Here is a 26070-nt window from a genome sequence, read left to right on the forward strand (position 1 = left end):
TGGAGTTAGTGTCTGCTTATTTTCGTTATGCGCATACGAATCAACGTCTCTTCACCAACCTGGGCACGCAATACAGAAAATGAACCTTATAACTCACATTTGTGTAAGAAAATGTTCAACTGCAACACCTACTGACGAGGTTCTGTAAAGTAACAATTATTATATTTGGAGTTTTTTAAAATAAATTTTGTACTTAAAAATAAATCAGCCTAGAAAATGTCTTGATCAGCGCCATGAAATATTACTGTAAACAGTTACAATAAAATGTTTATTTACAAAAAGGACAATTAACTTTTCATACAAATACGTTGGGTGTTGAGAACAGAGACAGAATAAAAAGGTTTTTAATGAAAACGCGTATCCAATGTAATAGAAAAAGAAAATGCTAACTGTTTATTAGCTTAAAATCTAAGCTAATCTTGAATTTTGTTTTGTTACAAATATGTCGCATGTGATTTTCTTTGACAATTTAAAGCCCATTGTAAAATATGTGACAAGGTTTGTTCAGATGCTGACTGAAAAAGTGCTAAGAAAGGTCTAATCAGGTTCAAACTAATCTGAAAGAGGACATTAAGTTATTAGAACCATTAAGTTGTAAAGTCTTATCTTTTGTAGCAAATAAAAAGTCGTAGATTTCGAAAGCAATGTCGTAGCAGTAAAAACAGAATTATAATGGTGATAAGTGAAATATTTAATGCATTTTAAGGACAGCGTGTCAGTTAATATACCTACATGGTGAACACAATAACAGGACTATTGTTTTAGTAAAACAGGTTTAACTGTTTGTTCTTTTCTTCTCTGTGTTTGATTTAATTTTTCACCAGCTGTTTGGAGCTTGTTTGAAGTCTGTTGGAATTGAAAAAAAGGAAAACCCTTCATCTTCCCACCTGTTTTTCATACATATGCAAATGTGACCATGAAATAATTTCTTTCAGAGAAATAATTCAAGCTATTAATATTCAAACAGCAATTACAAGGTTTTTTTTTTCTCTCTCTTTGCATTTACAAATCTTGTATCACTCAGTGGAGCTTTAAAACCTCCATTGTTTCACCTCGTTTTGATTTCCAGTCTTTACATTTTAGATCAAATGTTTTCAAAGGCTCTAATCCTCTGCCACTGATATCTTATGCTAATCTCTGTTGACTTCACTCATCCTTGTTGCAAAGTTAAAGCAAAGGACACAGTTACTGACAACAGTTTCTTCAGGAGGATTCCATCACTGTAGACACTTGATACGTCTGGGTCTTCATCCTGCGCTTCATCTCTCTTATCATCTGACATACAGCCAGAGGGTAACAGCAGTACACTGCACTCCAGTCCTCACACACACTTCCCTGTGGGTAAACATGCAGGACAACAAGGAGCAGACACACACAGCACATGCAAGCAAGTGGAGCAAGCACACATCCAAACAAAATGAGGTAGCAGAAACACACACAGGACACATTTTTAATTTCAAGGGCATAAAATAGAACACATGCTCCACGTTTTACTTTTCAATTTGTTGATAAAATGCTGAATAAAGTTTTTATTTCACTGAATACAATGATCAATTTTTTTCTTTTTTTTTTCTAAAGAAACACAGAACTATGTACTGCACTCACCCGAATCTTGTAACGCTCCCTGATTCCAACTCTGATGGCAAAAGTGGATCCTGGTAGGAGAGGCATGCAAAGACACTCCCCAAACTGCTGGGCTAAACTCAGATCTAAATAACATGGCACCAGCGCCCCAATAATACCTGGAAGCATGGAAGAAGGCAACACTAGTTTCTGTGCGAGTATTTTTTAGTGTTTTGCTCGAGACATGGATCACTGTTCTTGAAAAGTGTTTAAGAAGTAGAACCAATTAAAAAAATAAAATGCTTCATTGATGCTTTCTTTTGGGTGCTTTGTAGAAAAAAAAAAAAACAAAATATTAATGCATGCCAAATTACTATGTGAATGAAATTAACACCGTCCCACAAAAATGCAGGATAAAAAAAAATATATATATTTTGATTATTTTTTGCTTTTGTAAAGGGGTTTATTAGCTGCATTTTGTTTTACACTTTAGTTGTTTTAGATTTGGTAATGTATGTGTAAGACAGATGGACAGGATTCAGAATTGGGAAAACCAGAACAGAACACAGCCTGAATGAATGAATGAATGAATGAATGAATGAATGAATGAATGAATGAATGAATGAAAATATAAATCACGGTTCTAAATGCATTTGCTTTTATTATTAACATTAATGTTAAATTAGAAATGTGCTTTAGTGTAGTGTGTGAGTGCCTCTTACATGTTGTCTTGTCTCCACAGACATTAAAAAGTCCAGTGCTCCAGTCTCCCCCCATTTGTGTGACGGTGGTGATGGTTGTTGTAGCGATGCCACGACCAGGCTGAGTTACCACTGGGCTCATCGACACAGGCACTTCGTTTGACCTCTGGCCATCATCAGTTTGTGTGTCGAAGCCTTCCACTTCTTCATCTTGACACATTGACGCTGAAACATTTTTGACTGAACATTCTGGTCTAAAAAACAAAGAAAAAGCAGCTTTAAATGCAAGCTGGTGCTGTTTATGTATAAAAGGGATGTAATCTAAAGGTCTAATTTATTCCTTGTTCATATTGTTCACAAAATAAACAAAAAAAACTCCACAGGATTATACAGTTATTGCAGTAAATATGAGAAAAACTTTTCACTTGCATACCAATGATATGCAAAAATAAGTAAATCAAGTAGTGATACTTGGGATGTACCACTACTTGAAAAAAATTTGCCTTTAATTACATTGTGCCAAGTACAGAGAGCTTAATGAAGCAGTTTGGGACAGCATAAAACACTTACTGGTCAGTAACTGTCATCTCCTCCATTACTTGCTTCTACCAGAAGCTCCTTGAGACGGGTGACACAAGGAGGAGAGACGAGAGTGGAGCCGGGAGTCAGCAGGAAAGAGGAGCCGAAGTGACACTCTCCCAGTGAGAGGCTGTGTGTCGAAGCAGATAAACCTGCAGTCAGAGGGCTCAGCCAGAAGCTGCGTGACTAAGATAAGTCTTGCTGTCTTCAGTCTGAGACTTTGCTGTGCACCCTGCTAATACAGCAAATAAAGACAGGGCAAACGAACGTCAGGGTGCAAAAAACATAAAATGTTCAGCATGGGAGGACAAGGATGCATCCGCACAGAAGCAAGTTAGAAGATTTCTGATAAAGTTTTAAAAGAAAATGTATGCAAATAACTACAAAAAGAAATTTTGAAAGAATAAAAAAAAATTAACCAAATAAATCTAACACTTTATCTGATCCATGATATGTAGTTATTCATGTACATAAGTTCTTAAACAATGAATGCAGCACTTACTTCTGAAGTAAAGAACTCTTGTATGAGGCGCTGGGAGGGAAAATCTTGGTTTTAGAAGTCATGAAACTTCTGTGGTTTTCATTCAAGAGGCTCATTTCCTCTGTTCTAACAATGACCTTTTATTTAGATTGATGCACTTTGACTTAGCAACTGACAGACAAAAAGGAAGAGGAGCTTTGTACGTGCTGAAAAGTCATGCAGTGAAACCAGAAGGTTCATAAGCTCAGTTTAAACACGTGTATGCTCCCATATGTCAAATATACAGAAAACAAGGTTTTTTTTAATTTGGTTTAGGATCTCTTAAATATGGTAAAATGTATTTTTTGGTAGAAAGAGGCATTAAAAAAACGCATTTCTGATTGCTTATTTCTCCCTAACAAGTCACTGTTGGTTTCTGGAAGAATCTTTAAAACAACTCAGGCTGCTACAGTTCCTTGGGTGAAAGTGACTTTGCCCCCTCAAACACAGAGGGCAAACAGAGGGTAATGCAAAATGTGGTCAGTTTTCATTAAAAAAGGGCTTCCACAGAGGGAGTCTAGATTGAAAAACTAAAGCTCAGCAAAACAAAGAAAGGGCAGAGAAAAGGTTTGACAGACGCATCTTGATGATCTCAACATTTGAGAAAATATTCTGTGCACCGATGAGACAAAAAGGAGACCTGTTTGGAAAGTGTGCATCCTTTTATACCTTGTATAAATCTAACAGCATTTCAGAAAATAACATCCTTCAGTCAAACACAGAGGTAGTAGTTTGACTGTCTGCGGCTTCGTTGCTGTTTCAGCACCAGGATGACTGCACAACTTCTGAAACCAGGAAGAATTCTGCTCTTCAGCAGAAAATCCTGAACAATGTTCAGCAATCAACGTGCAACTTCAAACACACTTGAGTTCTAAAGCAGGACGATAATCCACACAAAACAACAACCCAACTTCTGAGTGAGTGACAAAAAATACTAAAAGAAAGTGTTTGAAGTAGCCCAGTCAAAGTCCAGAGTTAAAATTGATCAGGATGCAGTGGTTTGACCCAAGCAGGCTGTTCATGCTCAAAACCCCCCAGTTTGGCTTAATAAAAACAAACAGTCATAAAATACTTCACACAGTCCTGCTTCGGTCTGAAAACATTCCTTTGAAAACAAACGGGTGTCTGTTTTTGTTTCTCTGAATGTACCGAGAAAATCCATTTATTGCATTTTAAATGGAAATTTGATGTTTTTGGATAAATTATATTAACCAAACAAAACATTCAAACTGTCTTTATGCTTCACATAATATTCAGCCATATCAGCTTTATGGCCAACATTAAGGAAGCAAACAGGATTTTGCAGAGAATGTATTCATTTAAAGGTGCAAGTTTAGTTCTCATGTGGAATATTTTTCTACTATAGCTTAGAGTGTATAAACCAGCAGAGACAAACAAATTGCAAACATTCAAATATTTTTATTTTTGTGGAAAACCCAGACAAGCACAACTGACAGCTAGAAAATATAAAAGCTGCCCAACAAGCTGAAGAGACATGATATCTCTCACATTTGATGTATAAAATAACACCAGACACATTTCCATTTATATGACAACATCAGGCATTCAGATCACAGCAGGAGCTGCCTGACAATGAACACAAGTGCTCACCCTGTGAGGAGGAGGAGGAGGAGGAGCTGGTGGATTGTTTAAAAGCTTAAAAACTCAAAATACCAGACAGGAAAAGACTGACCATTTACAAAACTGCCAAACCTGAACCTTCTAAAAAAAACGACTATTTGACACAGCAGACTGATGTACTAGTACTGTGAAACAAATGCTAGATTCTGGTGTTATTTAGCTGTCAATTCTAATTAATTGTAGGTGTCCACAAATTAAAAGTAAAGGAAAAGTGATCTTTTTGCCCGTCTTCTGACTGAAAAGGCTTTTGTTCTAACTGCAATAACTTTTGAAATGTTACAAAGAAACTGCTGAACCTGCTCCTTTGTGCCTGTGAGACGGCCTGTTGTACATTATTGGATCAGATAAACCAAAGTATCTCCGATGTCTACGGTGAGGCCGTTGTCAGCCAGAGTGACCTTCTTCTCATCCAGATTTATGTTGAACACAGATTTGCTGGAGATGGGCAGCTTGCCTTTCTCCTCCTGTCCCAGTATGGGCACACGCCGTGGGCCGAGCACAGGATCCTCATACCTCATCAGCTTCACTCTGGACAGATCTAGTGGTGAGGTTAAGAAAACAAGAGTCAGTGAGGTAGGCAGAAAATGAAGATTAAAAAAAAAAACAAATAGAAAAGAGGCAAAAAAGACAAAGTGTGGAAGGAAGTGAGATAAAACAGAATGTGGTCATCAACTGGATGACATAATCACAGAGAATTCATATTGATTTATTTTCCCCAGACAGAGTTGAAGTGTTGTGCAAGATTACATGAGTGATCATAAAAACCCCAATAAAAAATATGACAGACATAAAAGAAAAAAAAGAAAAGGAAATGGAGAAAAAAGGACTACCAAGTCAAGAAACCCTAGACAAATAGTTAATAGACATGCCTAAATGTTTTTAAACCATAATGATTGACCTGAACACAAGTGAGTTAAGTTGTTTTTTAGCCCATTTTGATGTTAATAACAAAAATACATACATATGTGCTGGGCAAAAAAGTGTCAGATAATAAATCTTTAAATAAATCTTCAAACTGCGTTACATTACATGTTTCGTTAAGGTTTATTCTTTATGAGCAATGGAGTGATTAGGCTCTTCCAAGTCATTTCAGGCTTTTCTTTAAAGCCTGAATGGCAGATTCTGAATTATACCCATCTGGATGTTATGATTTCAAACTACATTTGGTTGATGCATTTATAGACCAAAAAATATGGGGTTCTACTTAAGAAAGATGAAAAAAATAGATGTTTTAGTATCAACAAATTAAAGGGAGTTCTTCAGTCCTGCACCAAATCATACCAGATTTAGCCATAAAGGCTAACTGTTATCTGCAGTGCCTGTCAGGTTAATGGTTTAAACATAAAGAATAAATTACAAAACACAAACTAACGCAGCACAATGACATTTTCTTTAGACTGCATGCTATTCTGGCTTCATTGACCTAATCTAACTAAATTTGTAACAGCTGGACTTCCAAGCTGTAGGCACATCTCAGGGGTAATTTCAGCAATCAGCATGCATCTAGCTACAGTTTAGATTGGAAAAAGGTCAAAAGGCTAGTGAATGCACAATTTCCGTTTTCTACATTTCTATACTGGCAGATGGCAAAGGCTCAGGGAAGTCATTTCCAAGGCAGATTTGTAAACAACACGCATCTGAATTTGCTTATCCACCAGGAGGTGTGACAAACCAAAAATATGAATCAGCTCCAAAGAGACTCTCCGGTTTACAGATTATTTTATCTAAACAGAGTAAATACGTTTATGCTCTCTAAAATACAGACTTATAATAAGAAGCTTTTGAGTTTCAAAATGTGCTGCTGACCTTTTATGAGTCTGTTGACTTTGGCAAGTCGACGGACAATGGTGTCTTTGCTGTCTCCTTGCCGGATGTCCAGCTTTGTGGAAAACAGGCCGTTGGCTGGTTGAGGGTTGACCAGGGACATGGCGACTCCAGGCTTGGAAGGAACAACAAAGTTTATTTTGTTAATCATCAACATAAAGACAACATGATGCATCATGTATGCAAACAAACCTGCAGTTGAACATAAAAAATAATATCTGCTGACATTCATAAAACATTCAGAAATAACCATTTTCTGTCATTTTTTTAGCATCCATTACACATCAGGAGCCTTTACCTCTGATCTAAACACACTGAACGGTTTCCCAGGGCAACAATCCTCCTTCACTTTGTCATCAGCCTCTGATGCAAATAAGACATCAATCTGCTCCAACTGCAGGGGGGAAACAGGAGAAAACATATCAGTGCACAGCTGAGCAGACCAACCACAACGGTGCACTGCTTAGATGTTTTGTGTGTTTGCTCTACTGGCACAGACTGGCAGCGTTAACGAGACTCAAACAGTAATCCCAGACTTATCGCCTGGTCTTACACCAGAATGTCACACATTTTCTGTATTTTTGGAGCGAAAACAGCAACTGGAAGTTAAACTAGATGTAAAACAGCATACTGAACAGAGCTGCATGACAGAAAGTTTTTTTTTTTTTTTTTACACCATTTGCTCATTTAGTTTCCTATGCAAAGCACGCTGTACCCAGCATGCTTTGCATAGGATGGAATTTGGCCTCTGCATTTTACCATTATTTTTATCCATGTAGACAGGCTGGGAGCAATCTAAGGCCACTTTATTACTTAGAAAGCAACAGCTCCCCAGTGATCTGAGTTCAGCAGAAGCCATTTTAAAGCAGCAAACTGAAGTCATTTAACCATCTACACCTCTTCTCTGCTGACCGCTCTTTTCTTAGTGAAGTATCACTGATGGGACCTTTGTCTAACTACTGGTTTGTGCAGCAAGAAATACACCATGTAATCCAGTCCTTGAAACGCACGAAAATTCTAGGTTAGCCTTTTAGTTTCTGTGCAAACATATAGGTTTAATTTTCAAATATGTGCTAGTTTGTAAAAAAAAATATATTATCTGGAGTTGCAGGTTTATTTATTTGTCAGTATTAAGCCTTTTGGAGAAAAATAAAGTTGGTTATAGATAAATATTACAGATAATCATTGCCAGCTTGGTCACAGAAGACTGAAAATCATAAAGCATTGTGAGCAAGAACAGATGAAATTTTGTTTGTGTTGAATCTGAAGAGAGTGAAGTCACAGACCTCCAGAGAATTAGTTAAGTACACCAGGTTCTCCATGAGAACCGCTCGCTCATCAAACTCCAGCTCTAGATCCAAGACCCTGGGCCCGTTCTTCTCCAGGTTCTCCTAAAAAACACAAACGCAATCAAACAGAAAGTTGGATGTGAATATAATGCTAAGAGTACTAACAACTCAGCTGCAGAAAATAATTATTGGAAACAGGACACTTTACTATAAATGTACACCATGTATCTGCAGGATGAGCTTAAAAGACATAAAGAGCCATAAATAAATAAAGAAGTTTATCATAAATATTACCACGGTTATTCTGTTTGATCACTTGAATAAAGACAAACACACCTAAGAGAAGTGACTCATACATTTTTAAAAGAGAAATGCCTTTGATCAGCATTATTATTAGCTGCTTTAATCAAACATATATATATATATATATATATATATATATATATAGTTAAGCTCTAAATGAGATAAGAAAAGCACAATCTTTGATGACATTTCAGTACAGGTATTAAATAGTTCCGTCCTCCATTGGATGCTGTGCACTGACTATGTATTATAATAACATATACAGTCGGTACAAAACATTAGCTACCTTAGCCCTACCACAGGAGACACTTCAAAGTGAGACTATATCTCAATGATGAAAGATAATGTGTTTGTGAAAGTTTGGAGTAAAGATTTAAACTGAACAAAAAATCTGTCAAATTCTACAGCCTTGTATTAATAAATAAAACAATATATAGTTTTTATGCATTAGCAGGGATAAATCTCATGATTGCATCTTTTCTGAAATATTTAATCAATCAAAAACCCTACACCATATTAGTTTCACGTTACATGTATTAGGCCTTAAATCAATGAAAATGAGAATTGGTCAAAATCAGAATCAAAAACTGGTATTTGCCAGAAAAAGCCTGAATAGTGCACTTTCAATGTGACCCTTAAAACTAATAATAAATACCTTGATCATGGCAACAAATGGCATGACTCTCTTCATGTACTTCTTCAGCTCAGGCAGGGCTCCCAGCTCGCTGGCTATGACTTTGTTGTCTGGCAGGATCCCGTTGTTGCTCTGGTCACAAACACAAAGAGGTGCTACAGATTTAAACAAAAGCTGAGTGTGAACAGCTGAATGAGCCCCAGCATCAACTTGCACCGTGTCTTAAGCACAACTATATAAAAAATAAAGAGCAAACATTGTTCTGTGGAAGGTTTTTTTATTTTATTTATTTTTACCTTGTAGTGCTTGCCAAGCAGAGATAAGGCACTGTGTTGCCATGGAGGGTAGCTCTTAGCCACATAAATAGTGCAGTGGGACGGCTTAGCAGGGGGCTTAGAGTCACCTTTCTATGAAAAGAGAAAAATGCACTTAAGAAAAAAAATAAATAAAAACAACCTTTTAGATGTGATTGATTCGTTGTTAACTCACAACACAAGGTGGTTGCAATGGAATACAACTTTGGGGTTACTTAGGATGATATAACAAATACATATGCTTTTTGATGCTCGTTAGTGAGTGATCTGTTCATTTAAAGTACATGGCAGCTGCCTACATACAGACTGTACCACATGAGTCATGATGGGAAAAAGGTTCATGTGCGGAAAAAATATGAAATATATTATCAGAAATCTAACAAAGATTAAATATGAAACCATGTCATAAAATTAAAGTCAGTCCTTCCAGTTGTTTGTTTCCTTCTTTTCCTGTTCTCTTCCAGTTCTGCCCCTGTGCTCCCAAAACATTGGTAACAAATCAATAACTTCAGCATGGGAGCCCAAGATATCGCCTGTCTTAGATACACTGTCAGTACCTGCTTTGTTTTTCTCTCTCAGCTGCAGAAATCCAGATAATGAACAGAAACTTTTCCATTGTCAACACAAGACTTAACACTCTTGGTTTATCTAAAAGGATAACAGATGCTGCAGGAAGCTCGGCATCAATAATCCACAACTGCTGCATTTCAGGCAGTGACACACAGAGAAATAAAGGAAACCCCAAAGCAACATTTCTTCTTGTTTCATTTTGCTTCTGAAATCATAATACATTATTTTTACCCTGATGGTCAAGAAAAAAAATCTCATTTAAACAAAAGCCCTCTCTAGTCTGAAGTCGTTTTTTTTTTATTATTCATTTTTTCCTCATTGTTGTGCTTCAACAATAATAAACTGTGAAACATCTGTTGACAGAGAAAAAACACTCAGCCTCCAGTTTCTGGCTGTTGGAGTTTTTGTGAACAAAAGGTTTGGTTTTCATTCAACAAGAAAAAAAAAGAAACTATGAAAAGAGTGTTATTAATTTTAAAATAGATTTTTACTCTTACAAAGAGCCATCATAGCTACAATGTAAAGAACATGAAACATCTTACACGTTTCAGAACGTTAAATTTAAATGTGAAGCCTTTTCAAGATCCTCGTGACGTATTATACCTTGTTTTTGGGAGGAAGCATGTATGCTTTGAGTCTCAAACGGAGGTCGTGTGCCGTCTCCATCAGGTACTGAGAAGAACGAATCAGAACCTCATCGACGGGTCCGGCCACGGGCCATGATGCCTTCATCAGAGAACCAGTCTGTGAGAGGCAAGCAGGAGACGAGTGAAAGGAGATTCTTATTTTAAAAAAGTGGAAACAAAAACTGGTCTCATCAATTACATAATCAAAAGCCACAGTGCTTATGTAATTGCCCTAGCAGGACTCAGTTGTGCTTGAGCGTGTGGAAAAACAACATATGATTTCAGCTTGTGGTACCAAGCACAGGATCAGGGGAAAATAAAGGTAGGTGAGGGAGGCTCTTTTGTTGTTGCTAAGCAACAACTGAAAAACATATCTCCAACACAGCAGTTCTCTTTTATATTCACAAATTTGAGTGTTAAAAATATTCATGGCTCTCAGTGCTACAGGAAGCGTGTAGCAGTGAGTGCAGAGGAAACGGCTCAGTGTGAAGACAGGCTCCCAGCAGACTTGGATTTCACCACTGGGATCTTGTCAGTAGCCATTTCACACCAGTAAATGAGCAGTGGGAACAAGTGCTACTGCAGGCCAGCCGTGAACATGGGAGTTTAAGCTTTCCGATCCCAGGTGCTCTTCATGAATGTAAATTAACACATTACGGTGACCCGTTTTGGTTGGCTGCATTTCTCTGTTGTATGTAAAAATCTATGACGAGGAAAAAGCCCGAAGAGAGGATGGGAGGAGAGAATCAAAGCCAGATTTATACCCTGAGAACACACTGTGAACACGTAAAGCAGAGACATGCCAAAAGTCTATGTTACCTACCTTGCCCAGTAGACTCCATGTGTATTCACAGAGGTGTGGACAGATGGGGGCCAGCAGCAGTGTTTGTCTCTCTATGAACTGGAAGACCAGGTCTCTGTGCATGCCTTCAATAGCCAGCTCACGGTACTTATCTTTAGATGCCTAAAGCAAAAACATGGACAGTTTTAAACTTCCACATCAGTTACAATGTGCACAATGCTTCAACAACAAAACTAGAACTATCCCTGAAAAGTGCCTAGAAATGGATAAATGAAAGGGTAAAAGGAGATGGAAAGAAAACAGATCTGTAAGGATCTGTGTGTTCTTTAGTAGCACGATCCAACAGCAACAAATCTAAATAAAGGTGTTTTCTGTCAAAGCTGATCAGACTTGCATATCACAAAATTGTGTTAATCAGAGCCATTCCCCTGATGCATCACTCGGTTGTTTCTCAATTTCAACCAAGAATTTCATGAGGCATTCCTTTAGAATCCGCATCATTAACAGCAAAGCATGTTCAGTGTAGAAGTTGTAAAGACTTACTAAGATTAACTATTATTAGTATTGGTAAGGTTTTTATTATAAAACAAAGCAGTATAAAGAATATAACATATTCTTTAGGGTCACAAATAACAGACTAATCATATCACAGCAGCCGGTCTGCTTCATCTTCTTTGAGTTTGTAAACATCTGTTATAGAAAATGCTGGATTTGAAAATATTGGCAGCATTTTAGAAATTTGAGCTGAGAAACTTTATGTTTTTTTTAACATAAAGAGACTGCTGCTTTTGATGTCAGTGCAAACCACATTAATAATGAACAGAGGAGAGAAATGTAAAATATAATTAGTAATCTTTTAAAGGTAGAAAAACAAACAAAAAAAAAAATGCTTTTAAATAAAATTATTTAAAAGAAATTCCTGAATCAGTTAAAAAATGGTTGGTGGACTAGCTTGTTCATAGAGTGACCCCCCCGTCAAAAAAAACATTATAGGCTACATTACATTGAAAACTATTTACAAACAGATCTTAGCTCTTTAGACACTTGCCTTACAATTTTTAATTGCTCTTTTTTTTGTATATTCTGAAAAAATTACAGAGATTTTAATTGTTCATAACACTTCTCATAATAGCGTAATCTCAACGCTTTAGGGGCATTCTTATTTTTTGAGCTAAAGATATTTCTCAGAAACTTAATGTACTTACCTGGAACTCAAAAAAGCCGCTCTTCAGAGCCTCCTTGTACATCATCCTCTCATAATGCTGCTCCGTCTTCAAGATGCCTGCATTAATTTCACTGCAGAAAAGATAAAGTCCATGTAATTATATTATATAAAGACATAAGAATAGCAGAACTGTTGCTCTGGAGACAGAATGCTCATTTTCATAAAACTTCAGTGTTTTCACAACGCAAAAGACATGAGAGTCTTTTGTTATAAGAGACAACCTTATTGCAGAAAGTGCCTCATAATTAGTAGGTACAAATTGCAAGTAAAGAAATGCGTTACTCAAAAATGTTTTAGGGTGAATTTTAATCAAATTCAAAACAATTTTTAAAAAATTAAGAGAAAACATCCTTCTGAAATGCACTGTCAAGATTATTGTGAAGACAGATTCCAGATAATATGAAAAGAAATGCATCCCATCTAGCTTAGTTTAAACATTTTATCAAGTTCTTGATCTTTACAAACTTCATTACTCAGCTCATTTTCCCACATACCTTGCAAACACACGATCGTTGAACGTGTCCGCGGGCCCAGTCCTCAGGTTGTTCTGGTTAGCAATCATCTCCTTCACCCACTCCACCCACGTGTAGAGGCGAAGAATGCCGGCATCAGCCATGGTCTCCACAAAGTTAGCGTCTTCCACCGTGTCCCCAGCGTCAGCTAGAGCCAGACGCATACCTGAAAAGAGCAAAGCGATGCAAAATACACAGAACACAAACTTCACTTAGATTATGTAGTCTGAAAAATGGGTTGTGTTTAAAAGAAATGTGTTTAGTGCATATACACAATGCAAACACCACACATAACACTCCCTACGTTTATAATTTGTTTCATTTAAACTGGGGATGCATGATGCATTTGCATTAATGTCAGTACGGCTGATGTTAGTTATTTTTTAACATAAGGATGTCTGTCCCATAAATAAAAGTGGGCTGATATTAATAACTGATTTCCATTTTTCTCTTGTTTCCATTTGTGTATGTGTTTCAGGTCGAGGAGGGGGGTTGGTCATGTGGTGTTTGTTTGGTCATGTAACAGTGATGCAGCACAGGACGTTTAATTAAAGCAGAGAAGCAATGTTGGCGATCAAAAGGGTAGGGAAATATATCCAACATTGCTAAATATCGGTTATAAGTCATAACAGCATTAATAATATTGAATATTGATATAAATATTGCAACTTTTCGAATTGGTGCATCTTTAATCCCTGTTATTCATAAGGCTTTTGAGGAAGAGAAGCTTCTACTTCAATATTTTAATGATGGTCTAAGTAATACATGCAGCAGTTCACACAAACACAACACACAAGATTTTTTTTAAACATATCCAAATTAATTCTTATTGGTCCCCATGGCATCCTAAAATTATCTCCACTTTTTTGTTTCTATTTTGAAGGCAGCCTCTTGAGTCAACTATGTGAATGAATGATTTAGGATTTAAAACATAATCTGACTACACAAGGCCGCACACATTGGGCATTATTTGTGGTTCTTTTAAATGTTTTATAAGAATATTCAAAATTAAGCAAACATTAACATACTACCATAACAATTAAGAGTTGCTTTGGGCTGTTATGAATAGCTTTAAAAAATTAAATAAAAAGAAAAAGCTGCTCATAATAGCCAGGAGCAACTAATTGTAACCTGTGAATATGATTGTGTTCATGTTCAATTATAACCACTAGTTGGACAGAAAATGTTTACAACATAATCCAATGGAATACCTTATGTAGTGTAAAAATACATTGTAGTGGACAAGAAAACTCTCATAAGGAGAAAAAGAAGAAAAGATTGAAGAAGATACATAAAATGCAAAAAGATGCAGAATAGATGAAGAAACTGACATTACCGTCAGCTGAAAACTTGCTGATGGCTTGGCTGAGAGTGAGAAAGTTTCCTGTTGATTTGGACATCTAGTAAAAGAGCAAAACATTTTTTCCCCATACAAGTTCAAAACAAATGCATTGAATTAGAACTCCAGACAGAGATGATCAGCTTCAGATGACCAAAAAACAGGTACATATTACGGTAAACTAAGCAACTTCAAAAAGTACTTGAAACACTTTACAAAGTTCGGGAGCCCTTTAGAGAAAATGGGGAAAATTTTCTCTTTTGCAGTACCTCGCAACATGTTTTCCGTTACCTCGCAATAAAGTACTGATTAGTTCATGCAGCATAATTTAATACTGTAAGCCTTTCTTACAGTGGTCATCGCACTTTCTGCGATAATATAAGGCTTTTTGAGGTTGTTCCATGTATGTTAATAGCTCTTTGTGAAATTTTTACATATTTTTCTTTAGGATAGAAATGCACCATAAACCTATGATATAAACAGAAACTTTCCATAAAAAAGAAATAAGAAGGAAGGAAATAAAAAATACATCCTAACTATTTGGACTATTTTTGAGTTATTATTGCTGTCATCTAACAGTTTTGATTGTGTCTTGTTTCTGTTAGCAGTCTGAGTGGTTTAACAGGCCGTTTTCCCACAGCCTTACACACACAGACATAAACATGCAGTGAATAGACCAATTTTTGAATAAATCAGTTTTTTGCACCAAAGAGTTAAGAATAAACACTGAGGCTCTTTAAGTGTGTATGCATTTGAAATTTTAAATTGACATTTGTGATTGTACATAAAAATAAACCAGCAAATATTGCGGGGTAACGCAAAAGAAATTTTCCCCGTCTCCCCTAGTGTCGAAACAAACTACTTCAAGGTTCAGCCACAAAAAAACAATTTTAAACAGCAAAACAAAAACAGAGAATGGTTATCTAAATTCTGCATTTAGCAAAAATCTTACATTCTAAGATTTATTTCTAAATCTTTCATAAAAACAAAATATACAATTTGCTGCCTTCATAAAAAAAAAAAAGGAAAAAAAAACACTTTATAGACTCTTCAGGCTTTAGTATCACTAAAAATAAGATCATTATGATCTAAAAATGCTTGACTTACCTTTTCCGAGTTAAGGAGCAGGTGTCCGTTTGCTCGAACTGCCTGAGGCCACTTCCCACTGTAACAGAAAAAAAAAAACATTAATTCTATTAATGTTGGGTTTCCAACATGAATTTCCTCCCCCGTCGTTTTGCTGATGGTGGAGAGCAGCATCTGAAACTTTGTTGAAAGATATAAAAATATAAAACAAAAATACAGTTAAGGCTCTGTTAGCGCTCCACGCCCCATTATTCAAAAGGTTTCAAGTCATTTGGAGACTTCATGTGCTACATCAGCAATGGCCCTCTAAGAAACTACTCCGAAGGACAGAAATGTTTTCAGCACATAGGCATTACAGGGGAAATAAATGGTAAACATTGACACAAATGTGATATTAAAACAAAGAACACATTCATAACGGTACACATTGGAGTGGCTGAAATCTGTAACAGTTTGCATCAACCACGACAAAACCTGATGATGATTTAAAACCTGATGATGATTTAAAACCTGATGATGATTTTTTAATGCTTGTGAATTTTAGTCCGGAAATAATGGACAACATTATTCTCACAAGAGAAAAGATGAACTGCAGTGAATTTAGACTGGCTATATTCTAGCTGTAGGCCTCTATAGTGTTTTGAAAGGCATTGTTTTCATTTACATTTTTCATGTTAACTACAACTCCCAACTTTAAACTAAATAAATAAAACTCTAAAAGTTTAACCTGCATTATACCGGCAGGTCAAACAGGAAAAACTCACCTGTCTTTGGGCCACATGGCTACATGGTTATACAGGTAATAGGAGAGGTGGTTGGGCACAAGATCCTTTCCAGACACACGGACATCCACCGGGTACCAGTACTCAAACTCCCTCCGCAGCCTCTGTAGATGCTCCTTAGGGATGTCGGTCTTGGGGAAAGGAGACGACTTAAAGAAGATAAAGTCCCACACCTCTCTGGTCATCTGCTCTGGCCTGTCAAAGCAGGAAAACATGGCTAAGGGCAGGAGGAACAGAATAATGGGGGTTACTATAAACTTTAACGAATCTGGTATTCTGTTGAGAGAGCGATGTATTTAGGTGCTTATAGCAAACTTCAGTGATACGAAGTTGTGGATTCCAGCATCAGTTTTCTTCATTTGTTAGAAGATATTTTTAAAGAGTTTTCTCTATTCTAACTCTCTGGAATAAAATGTCTGGTTGATTGTTGCAGAGAAAAAAAAAAGACAAAGAGTGGAAAAAAACAGACATAAATAGCTTCAAGTTCAATATTTGCTTCAAGTGCAGGTCTGTGTGTGGCGAATAATTACTTGATGCCCAGTGGAGAGTCCCCTTGTCCATTCAGCACACCTCCCTGGAGGAGGTGGGCTACAGTGTAGTAAGCCATATAGATTGTAGAGTCCGATAAAGACTCGATCAGCCACTGCTCGTCCCAAGGCAGTCGTGTTCCTATGGTAACCACGGGACAGAGTCACACACAGACAGACAACCAATGATATACACAACAAAAATACTTTAAAAGACAAAATAATATTCATTACTTTGTACTGATTAAATGATTAAGACTGCTAATTAAATAAATTAGCAGTCACTTGGTTCACATTCAGACAAAAGAATTCTTGGTAGACAACCAGAGATTTGGATTGAGTTGTGTAATCCTTCCTAAAATAAACAGCGATGCAATCTGGTGATGCCAGAAGACAAAACCACAAGTAATCTCTAAACAGCCGTTATGACAGATAACCTGGATTTTATACTTTAAGAACAAAGCTATGGGGAAGAGGAGCAAAAATCCATGTTTAGTTTGTTTTTAGTTTCAGATCCTCTTGGCTCATCTTTTTGTGTTACAAGTAATGATGGAAAATAAGCGTATCCGTTCCCATACTAGAGAAAAACAATTAGGCACCATTTGAAAAATATGAATGAATGTGTTTGTTATTTAAGCTTTTTGACCCATTTCCCACTATTAGCTCCTTGAGGGCATCAATAACTGCTGTATAAATGCTTCAAATAGCTGATTGTAATTGCTATTTTTAGAATACTATTTGTGCTTGTTAAGCAGCAACACATTTTTTAGCCACAAACAACAGATAGATATTTTCTCACAGTACTGAGATTTCAATAAATGCAACAAAATCTATTATTTCTGTATTGTCCTTACAGAAACAGTAGATTATTTCTATAGTAACGATTTTACTACATCAAATGCAGTTTTATGTCCTCAAATTATAAAACTAACTGTAATCACATTTATCAAATATTTTACTTATTTTAGAAAAAAACTTTAATAAAACATTTTATTTGAATCTACAAGAATGCAGGATATATTTAGCATTTTATTTAGGCTCCATACTGCATCTGTTCCTGCAGGAGCACAAGCTAGTGCTAGGTGCTCTGTGACCAGGCCTTTGTCTCCATCTGTAGACAAAACACCTTTATACAAACAGCAGTTTGAAACTTTCAGGTGTCACACTGCTCTCTTCCATCTTTTACATGGTTGCATGTCAGGTGAACAAGAAACAAGGAAGAAACAGAATTACGGGGATTTTTTCATGTTATTGAACCCATTACACAAAACTGTAAACCTACCAAGTCCGTAGGTACGAGAGCAGGCATGTTCCTGCAGCCAGGCTAAAGTCGCCTCAAAGTTTCTTCTAGTCTCCTCACAAAATCTAGAATTTTGTACACAAAAAATACAGAGTAGGTAAATTATTTTGGCCTTGCAGTGTTTTATCTTTTCATATTTTTTTTCCAACAGTTTAAAAAAAAAAACCCTAAGAACACTGGAGATAAATATGCATTTCCTTTATAGCAAACAAGCATTTCTGACTTGTTATAAGACCCCTGAGAAGTGGACTCAAACCACACAAAACAAAAAAATATTTAGATAAAGAAGTCATTGTTTTTACGTTTCCAGTGACTTGAGGGCTGCATTGGCCTGCTGCTTCCACTCAGCATCCCCGTAATCCAAATACCTGTTCAAATACCAAACCAATAGTTTTGTTGATCTTTTCAGAGACTGAAGCAAAACACAAATATGAAATTCTTTAGAATGAATGAACCAATTAAAGCATGTATCTTAGATGAAATTCAAAACACTCAATACCCATAAATGGAAATAAAAATGTATTCAAATGACAAAAATACAATTCTATATAACAAAGATTGCTCTTACCACTGGTCACAAAGCGCCACCACACACTCATCAGCTGAACGTGACATGACCTGTTTCTCAGGCTCCATGTAAATCAAGGCCTCACCCTGTAACAGATAAACATTGTACAAACTGAGAATTGTAAAGTAATATAAAAACATGCATTATACAAACCCCCCACGCTAACACATCTGTGCACAGACGTATAAAGAACTAAATCCAGATGAAGTTAAACATGTTACCTTCTCAACCATCATCCTCTGGATCGGCTTCTTCACATCTTGAACCTTCTGCCCCTTGTATCCCTCAACTAGCATGATCTGAGACATTTATTCACAAAGGTTCATTAATATTAAGGAAATGTAATTATTTTAAAACTTCTCACATCATTAAGTGGGCAATGTCTCTGTAGAGTTTCAAGACAAACAGGAATTGTGCGCAACAGTTTATTAACATAACTGTGACATGAGACAAAACAAGCTCTTAAGAAAAAAAAAAACTGTCAAAACCAGTTGAAAGAAATACAAACATCAGTGGATAATTTTATATTCAACCCAGTATTTATAAAGAAACCCTTCAAACCTAAAGTTAAATCCTCATGTAGTTGTTTGAAACCTACCCCTTCATAAAATCCCTTCAGGTAAACCTTTTCTTTGGCTTCAGCCAGTTTGTCTTTGTCATTTTGGCTCTGGATCTTCAGCTCATCACAGACGAGAGGGGCTGAAAGGTTTCCAAAGCCTGGGATTTCAATGATGGGGACCTGAGGTGTAGGCATTTAAAAATGATAAATAATGTTACACTGAAAAGTACCATTAAATAAATATGTTCAGTCTAAGTGAAACCAAAATTACTTTTAAAAGAGTTGCTTACCGGCTCGAAAGGCAACACCATCTTATCCTCAATTCCATATTTTTCCCTTAGAGCCTGTAGAAAATGCAAGAATTAATAATTATTTATTGTTTCTATGAATTCTCAATGAATTGCACAGCAGACATTATTTAAGCAGAAAAAGATTCACATAGGTGTTATTCTCTTAGAGCAGAAGTTTATGTCACCTGTTTCTTTTTGATGTCCCTGAGAGCAGCAATGTCATCAGGAGCATCAGATGGCACGCTGGTAACAACCCCAGTACCTGGAGACGAGGAGAAGAAAAGTGCAAGAAAATGCACATGAACAAAACTAATTTATTTCATTCTACTTGGTTCCAAATCTAATAAATGCCCCATGCTGCCACATTTCATTATCTGCTGTGCAGCAAGCACTGGAGCAACAAACGAACTGTGAAAAAGGACACACAAACATGATCTCATTTACTGTTGCTCATTACATTCCATAACCCTTCAAGACAAGATGACAGATTGAGCATGAGAAAGTCATTATTATTCATATGGATATTGTGACATTTCGGTTTAGTGATTCAGAAATTAAATTTATGAATATTTACAGAAATCCATCAACAGGACAAAGAATTACTTAGGAGCAAACAGCAGCTTTTCAGCAACAAATGCTAAAAATAAAATATCTGCAATAATAAAGGTCTATTTGGGGAACCAATTACACTCCAAGTGGAAAAAAAAGAAAAACATTCAGTATGTCATCAGGACATCACTATATGCACTGACCTTTTAAAGGATTCAAACCCCTTCATGTTTTTTACATTAACCTGTGACGAAAGTGTTTAGGGCACTTGTAGTCAGTTCCTCTTAATTTAATATCATTATAAAAGTTTTCATCTGATTTATAAAATATAATGCAAATTTGAACTATATCTTAAACATTGAAAAAATGCAAGAAAAAAAAAACAATGTTTGAAAAAAAAACCAAAGAAGCCCATGACAGCTAAACTGCCTAAATATAAGAGCTCTAGAAAACTGTTATAAAAGTGCACATTTTTGGCATTGTGAGCAACACTGGCAAAAGGACTAGTAGAAATGAATGCAGTAAAGAACTGCATTCATGTATTTTGAAGGACTCATACCTTTGTCCTCCTTAATGGTGAGCATTGGCAAAGCATAGATGATGTTGTAGGAGGTCAGAGGAGCACTCAGGGCACAGCCAAGGATGTCCTAAACAGAGAAGCCATGCCATGTCAGTGAAAACTTGTGCTCCTTTAAGAATCAGATATTTAAATTCAGTTCAAATTTCTGATTCAAAGTTCATGTTTATAAGAAACTCAGACACAACCAACAAGCAGCAAATTATTATGTTTACATCAAAAGAGATTATATTTTAGATGCATTTACATTTATACATGGCTGCTAAACACTTTTACAAAGTTTGAAATCTTATTAAGAACATTATGATTGAAAGCTACAACCTCCATGTAAAGTGTTAACTTCATAAGTTAGACAAGATCTCAGCTCTAGCTTGTGATTGTATAGATTTGAACTTTAAAATAGAGTAAGTTTCATTTCAATTACTGGAGGCAAGTTTAAGCCAGTTACTGAAATCTCTGTCTTAAAAGCAGATGTTAATAAATACCCTCTTCCTTGATGGAAAAGCTGGTAGTGGATGAAGTTAAAATAATGTTCAGATTTCAATTCCCCTAACAACAATAACCCAATTTCATGAGCTTCCATCTCCCCAGGGTCCCAGTAACAGACTGAATCCTAACCTGTAAAGGGGTCATTTGCTGATCTTCATCATAAGCATGTGGTTTTTTCACAGCATTTCAACACCAGTCAGAACTACGTCACACAGAATGGATGATTACCATTTGTGCAGTCTGAGAGGAAATGTCACTCTGACAAGGAGCTGAATTCTCTGAATGGAGTGCAGAGAACAGCCTGAAATGGGTCAGTCTGAGCTCATCAGACTGACCAAGGTAGCCTTTTGATCATTCAAAACCTTCTTCTCTTCAGCCACGTAGAACCTTTCTTTTCACTCTGAATAAATGTGAAAATATAAGTTCATCACTTCTTTTGTATAACTGATGTCCTGGAGTTATTTTGATCTAGAACATGTCAGATATTGAGGCTTTGTTTCTTAATTAAATAATTTATCTCTCAAATCAAAATGCAAATTAGTCTGGCAACCTGTCAACATTGTTTCCTGCCTTTCTCTCATTCATCTAGGCTTTTGATTATTATTTTAGTATTGCTTGTGTTTGTTGGGTGCAAAACATAACAGGCTCTCTACCTGCCCAAGTATTTCCATGATCACTGGCACCACTCCATTCTCCTTGGTGAAGCCCTGGAAGGACATGTTTCTGGCAGACCTCCTGGTGGAGATGAAGACGTCTCCGTTGGCCGTTTCAAAGGCAACATACTTCATGTCGGGTCTCACCCAGCAGTTGGTCTGACCGAACATGGTTTCCGGTCTCAGAGTGGCAGCAACCAGGAAGATGTTTTTGCCTTTCATACCACTATGGGGAGGACAGCAAGTATTCAAATCTGACTTCTTTGTGAAGAATTAGTATATTCAGTAATATTAGTTTCAGATTTATTTACATAAGCTTGAAAAAAAAAAGAAAAAAAAATCCTAGGAAATTACAAAAAGAAAAGAAGAGGAGTCATCACACAATTCTGTTCCAACAAGCAATTTGGCAACAGGAAATTACAAGATTATGCGTTTAAAAGCAGTGCAAAAAACAGAAGAAAAAAATAATTACTTAGTCAACAATGCATATTACAGCAAGTAAGACCATAGTCATGATATTTTACCTGCTATAAAACACTTTGGATTTAAATTTGGCAGTGTAAGGTTCAACCACCTTCATCTTGATGAGTGTGTATTCCTGAGGTCCCACACCCTGCAAATGACAGAAATGAAACAAAATGATACACTTTGGTCATCATAGTGTGAAAAAGGTTACACTTGATGTCTTTAAATGAAAAACAAATTTACATGGAATCACAAGCCTTCAGTTTAGATAAATTGGTGTTAGGATATAGCTGAATATTTTACATGCATAGTAAATTGAATAAACATTGCTGATGTGCACTACAACATTTTGAATTTGGTGTTTGATATTTTAATAAGCACAATGTGCATACCTCCCCAGTTTGCCTGTCATGATCCATGCATGGCTGTCCGTCCTTGGGAGAGTAGATGGTGTACCTGTAGAGAGGTAAACGATATTCATACCAAACTCCATTGAAGCAACTCTAAAGTTAGTTGTCATCCTTTATTTTTCATAAACATTCTATGAAATTGGTTTTATATTCAGCTGGTAAAAAGGAAGACAGCACAGAACAGGACAATATGTTGTCAGTTTCGATGGACAGCTATGTCTTGGTAAGTTTGATTTTTTTTCCAAATGTATCATAGCAAAAAGAGTTAAACATAAAATGCACTCCAAACTTTATGATTTTTTAAATTTTGAAAACACCCTTTGATTTTCTTCCATTTCAACACCATGTTGTAAATTTTCAAATTCCTGAACAATGTTAAAAGTTTCTGTCTGTAACCTCACAAAACATGAACAAATCAAGAAAATTTGTGCTAAGCAGTAAAATTCAACTGATGTAAGAAATAAAAACTGTATAGGTTTATGCAATTGAACAAAAGTGCAACTGTTCAAAAAGGCCTGATTAAAAATGCACCTCTTGCCAAACTTGATCTTCTTCCGGTCTTTCAGGGTGAGAAAATGCCACCTGATGAAAGAGTCGTAGAAGGGATTCACATCAGTAGTGATGAAAGACCGCCTCCAATCCACCTACAGAATAACACAGATTATTGAAATTTTGATGAAAGTCATTTGCCTCAATGATACAACAAAAAAAGGGCAAAAAGCACAATGAGTTCAGATTTATATATATCTAATTACTTTGAGTATAAACAAAATGGAAAAACACAGTTGCAAGCAATAGTTTTATATGTTTAGTCACCTTGACTCCCATTTGTTTGAGGTCTTTGATTGCCAAAGGAGGGAAGTACTCCAGCCAATGTTCTGCATGAGCAAACTTGACAATTTCATCGTCATTTAGGCCTAAAGACTTCATGATGTCCCACTGGTATGTGGAAGATCCAGATTTGGCCACCGCTTTACTCTGACAAAGAGATTTTCAGTCAGTGGAAACAGTTTACATGAAAGCAGTTAAAAAAATACATACAAACACAAACATAGAATACCATTCAGTTTTCACTTAGACACAATTTTAATGTAGGAAATTATTTCAACTGTCAGAAGATCCCAACCTTCTTGCCCTTTGCTTTGTCCTTGATGATGATTTCATCAGCAGCCTTGGGTTTCTCCTTTTCCTCTTCATCCTCATCTGGAAACAGGGGAGGGTTTCCATACAGCTCCATCTCTCTCTTCAGCTTGTCTGCACAGGCCTAATAGAGTGAACACAATGCATGAGAGATAGCTTGTGGGTGCTTTAAAACAGAGTTGGTGATGGAAATGAAGATCATATTATTGATTGATTTAAGTGGACTACATGGAGCAGAAATGCCAATGTGATGATAACGCAACCTACTTTCATAAAACTCTTTGTTGAAAACATTCAGATTCAACAAGTACTTGAATCTGATTGATCTACTTCAATCAGATTCACTACATTTATTCACTACATTGAATAAATAAAACCTTGTTGCATAATGCAACTTACATTAATTTCCTGGTGGGAATTCTTATACTATTAATGTTTAAAGTAAAAGCAAAGTCAGATTGTAGTAGCTAAAAATGAAAATAAGAAGAAGATGCCAACCTTGATTGGCATTCCTGTGCAGTGCAGACCAAATGGGAAGAGGCAGTTCTTCCCCTTCAGAGACTGGTAGCCAACAGCAAACTGGAGGAACAAATCAGAACAAGAGAAGCTCAGAGGAAAAAGTGGAAGATCTTTAACATTTTCAAGCTACCAGACACACAGCATCCTGGAATATTTTTTTATGTAATATATTATTTCAACCAAGGGCACTCTGCACAATCAATACATTTCTTAGGAAGACACACTTCTATGAACAGTCCATTAAACATTAAACTAATAATTTGCAATTAAAACCAAATTAAGCTCAGGATTCTGATTTGTTTTAACATTAGAATCACAGTGATTTCTTTCTTCCATACCTTATTTTTGAATTTACTACAGGTAATACAGTTGTTTAAAAAACTGCTAATAATTTGTGATAATAAGTGAACAGGATGAATTTCATTTCTCTATCCACCTTAGTCCGAGTATCCAACTTACCTCACACTTTGACAAGCTGAAGGTATGGCCTAGATGCAATCGACCATTCATATACGGATAAGGAAAGGTGACAAAGTACTTGTTTTTGCTGTAAAAAAAAATAAAGAAAATTAAAGTTATAAAGAAAGACCTTTTAGTCTCTTCTTGTTTTGGTAACTGGGGTCTTACACCAGACAGTAACAGATTTATAACTGAAGAGGTTATTTGATTTTTATCTTGAAATGAAAAAAAAAATGCCACCCTAAAATTTCACATTTTATGGTATTTCTGTAATTTTTTAACAGAAACATATGATCTGGGTATCATGTAAAAGTTTGTTTAACTGCTTTTTAGTGTGAAATTGTTTGCTTTGACATATCATTTGCTGACGTACCTGTTTAATTAAATGTATTCTCTCTGTACCTATGTTCTCTTTCACTTCAACAGGCGCCATAATATAATAATGACAACATATTCATCACAATACGAGAAACATCTGCAGAAGAAATATTGTATTTAACGTACACTATAAAATATCCGTTTTGTTACCTCAACAAAGCAAATTTTCAAGGCAAACTAAATGACAGTGACAGCAGCTACTCACTTTGAAGTTTCTCCAACAGTTGACGGTGCGTCATTCTCAAATGCTCTCTCCTTCTCCCATTTCTCCTGGATTTCCAACTCAATCTTTCTCAAGTAGTCCAACTTGGCTGTTCCCTTTCGTTCCTTGAATACAATGTTAAGCAAGAATTTATTTCTTGGAGAAAATTCTCAACTATTTAAAATATCAGTAACCTCGTGTTGATAATGTAATAGCAAACATAACGACATTGATTTCATTTTTGGCATAAGATTTAGGCAGCTGGCTCGGGAGCTCATGCTAGCTAAAGTAGCATTCAGCTACAATAAGTTCACACATAAAGATGGAAAGTGTATTCATTTACTCTTTAAAAGTACAAATCACTCTGGAATACATGCTTAGAACTTACCGTCATTCTGTAACAATTTGACAACAACGTGCTTTTCTGTAGATTAAAGAGAGGAAATAATATAAAACTCCAATGATAAGAGAAATCCACGCCACCGGCGTCTGGATGATGACACAGACAATCGGCTTTCCGCAGAGCATTCTGGGTAATGCAGTCTCCACGAGGTCTTAAGCGTTTACTTTGAAAAACATCTAGCTGACCACTATTTTGATTTAAATATAGAAGGTTTTGCTAATGTTAAAATAATATGTGAATATGCTTGTGTTAATATTTAATCATCATTTTCA

General features: G+C 36.2%; 2 protein-coding genes across 2 annotated transcripts; both read right to left on the reverse strand.

The window, feature by feature from the left end:
• Nucleotides 1-256: 256 nt before the first annotated feature.
• On the reverse strand, nt 257-3186 carry plac8l1 (PLAC8 like 1). The gene is made up of 4 exons (XM_015036771.1): nt 2835-3186; nt 2286-2518; nt 1606-1742; nt 257-1335 (listed from the first exon to the last, which is right to left on the reverse strand). The coding sequence occupies exons 1-4, from the start codon at nt 2858-2860 to the stop codon at nt 1204-1206; spliced, it is 528 nt and encodes a 175-aa protein (XP_014892257.1). The 5' UTR covers nt 2861-3186; the 3' UTR covers nt 257-1203.
• A 1580-nt stretch (nt 3187-4766) lies between these two features.
• lars1b (leucyl-tRNA synthetase 1b) lies at nt 4767-25921 on the reverse strand. The gene is made up of 32 exons (XM_015036775.1): nt 25784-25921; nt 25399-25520; nt 24816-24903; nt 24336-24416; nt 23824-23961; nt 23514-23675; nt 23229-23341; nt 22680-22743; nt 22347-22435; nt 21823-22048; nt 20663-20750; nt 19740-19816; nt 19555-19608; nt 19304-19444; nt 18927-19004; nt 18706-18791; nt 18440-18505; nt 18120-18202; nt 16841-16979; nt 16293-16505; nt 15550-15607; nt 14440-14503; nt 13086-13269; nt 12572-12662; nt 11388-11528; nt 10542-10682; nt 9351-9461; nt 9076-9186; nt 8115-8219; nt 7127-7222; nt 6811-6943; nt 4767-5542 (listed from the first exon to the last, which is right to left on the reverse strand). The coding sequence occupies exons 1-32, from the start codon at nt 25787-25789 to the stop codon at nt 5337-5339; spliced, it is 3555 nt and encodes a 1184-aa protein (XP_014892261.1). The 5' UTR covers nt 25790-25921; the 3' UTR covers nt 4767-5336.
• Nucleotides 25922-26070: the final 149 nt, after the last annotated feature.

This window comes from Poecilia latipinna, unplaced genomic scaffold, assembly GCF_001443285.1.
Source record: "Poecilia latipinna isolate Pla-1442-1.1 unplaced genomic scaffold, P_latipinna-1.0 Scaffold380, whole genome shotgun sequence".
In the NCBI taxonomy this organism is placed as follows: Eukaryota; Metazoa; Chordata; class Actinopteri; order Cyprinodontiformes; family Poeciliidae; genus Poecilia; species Poecilia latipinna.

Bases quoted from the DNA above. Each gene is read 5' to 3' on its own strand.
- lars1b (XM_015036775.1), bottom strand. The intron at 22,049-22,346 runs GTAAAATATCAT...TCCTCCCCATAG, and splicing joins TCCAAAGTGTTTTATAGCAG to TGGTATGAAAGGCAAAAACA. The intron at 13,270-14,439 runs GTAATGTCAGTT...TGCTCTTTTCAG, and splicing joins CAGCAAGTTTTCAGCTGACG to GTATGCGTCTGGCTCTAGCT.
- plac8l1 (XM_015036771.1), bottom strand. From the start codon at position 2,860: ATGGAGGAGATGACAGTTACTGACCA. The intron at 1,743-2,285 runs GTAAGAGGCACT...CCATGCTTCCAG, and splicing joins CTGTGGAGACAAGACAACAT to GTATTATTGGGGCGCTGGTG. The intron at 1,336-1,605 runs GTGAGTGCAGTA...GTTTACCCACAG, and splicing joins GGGAGCGTTACAAGATTCGG to GGAAGTGTGTGTGAGGACTG.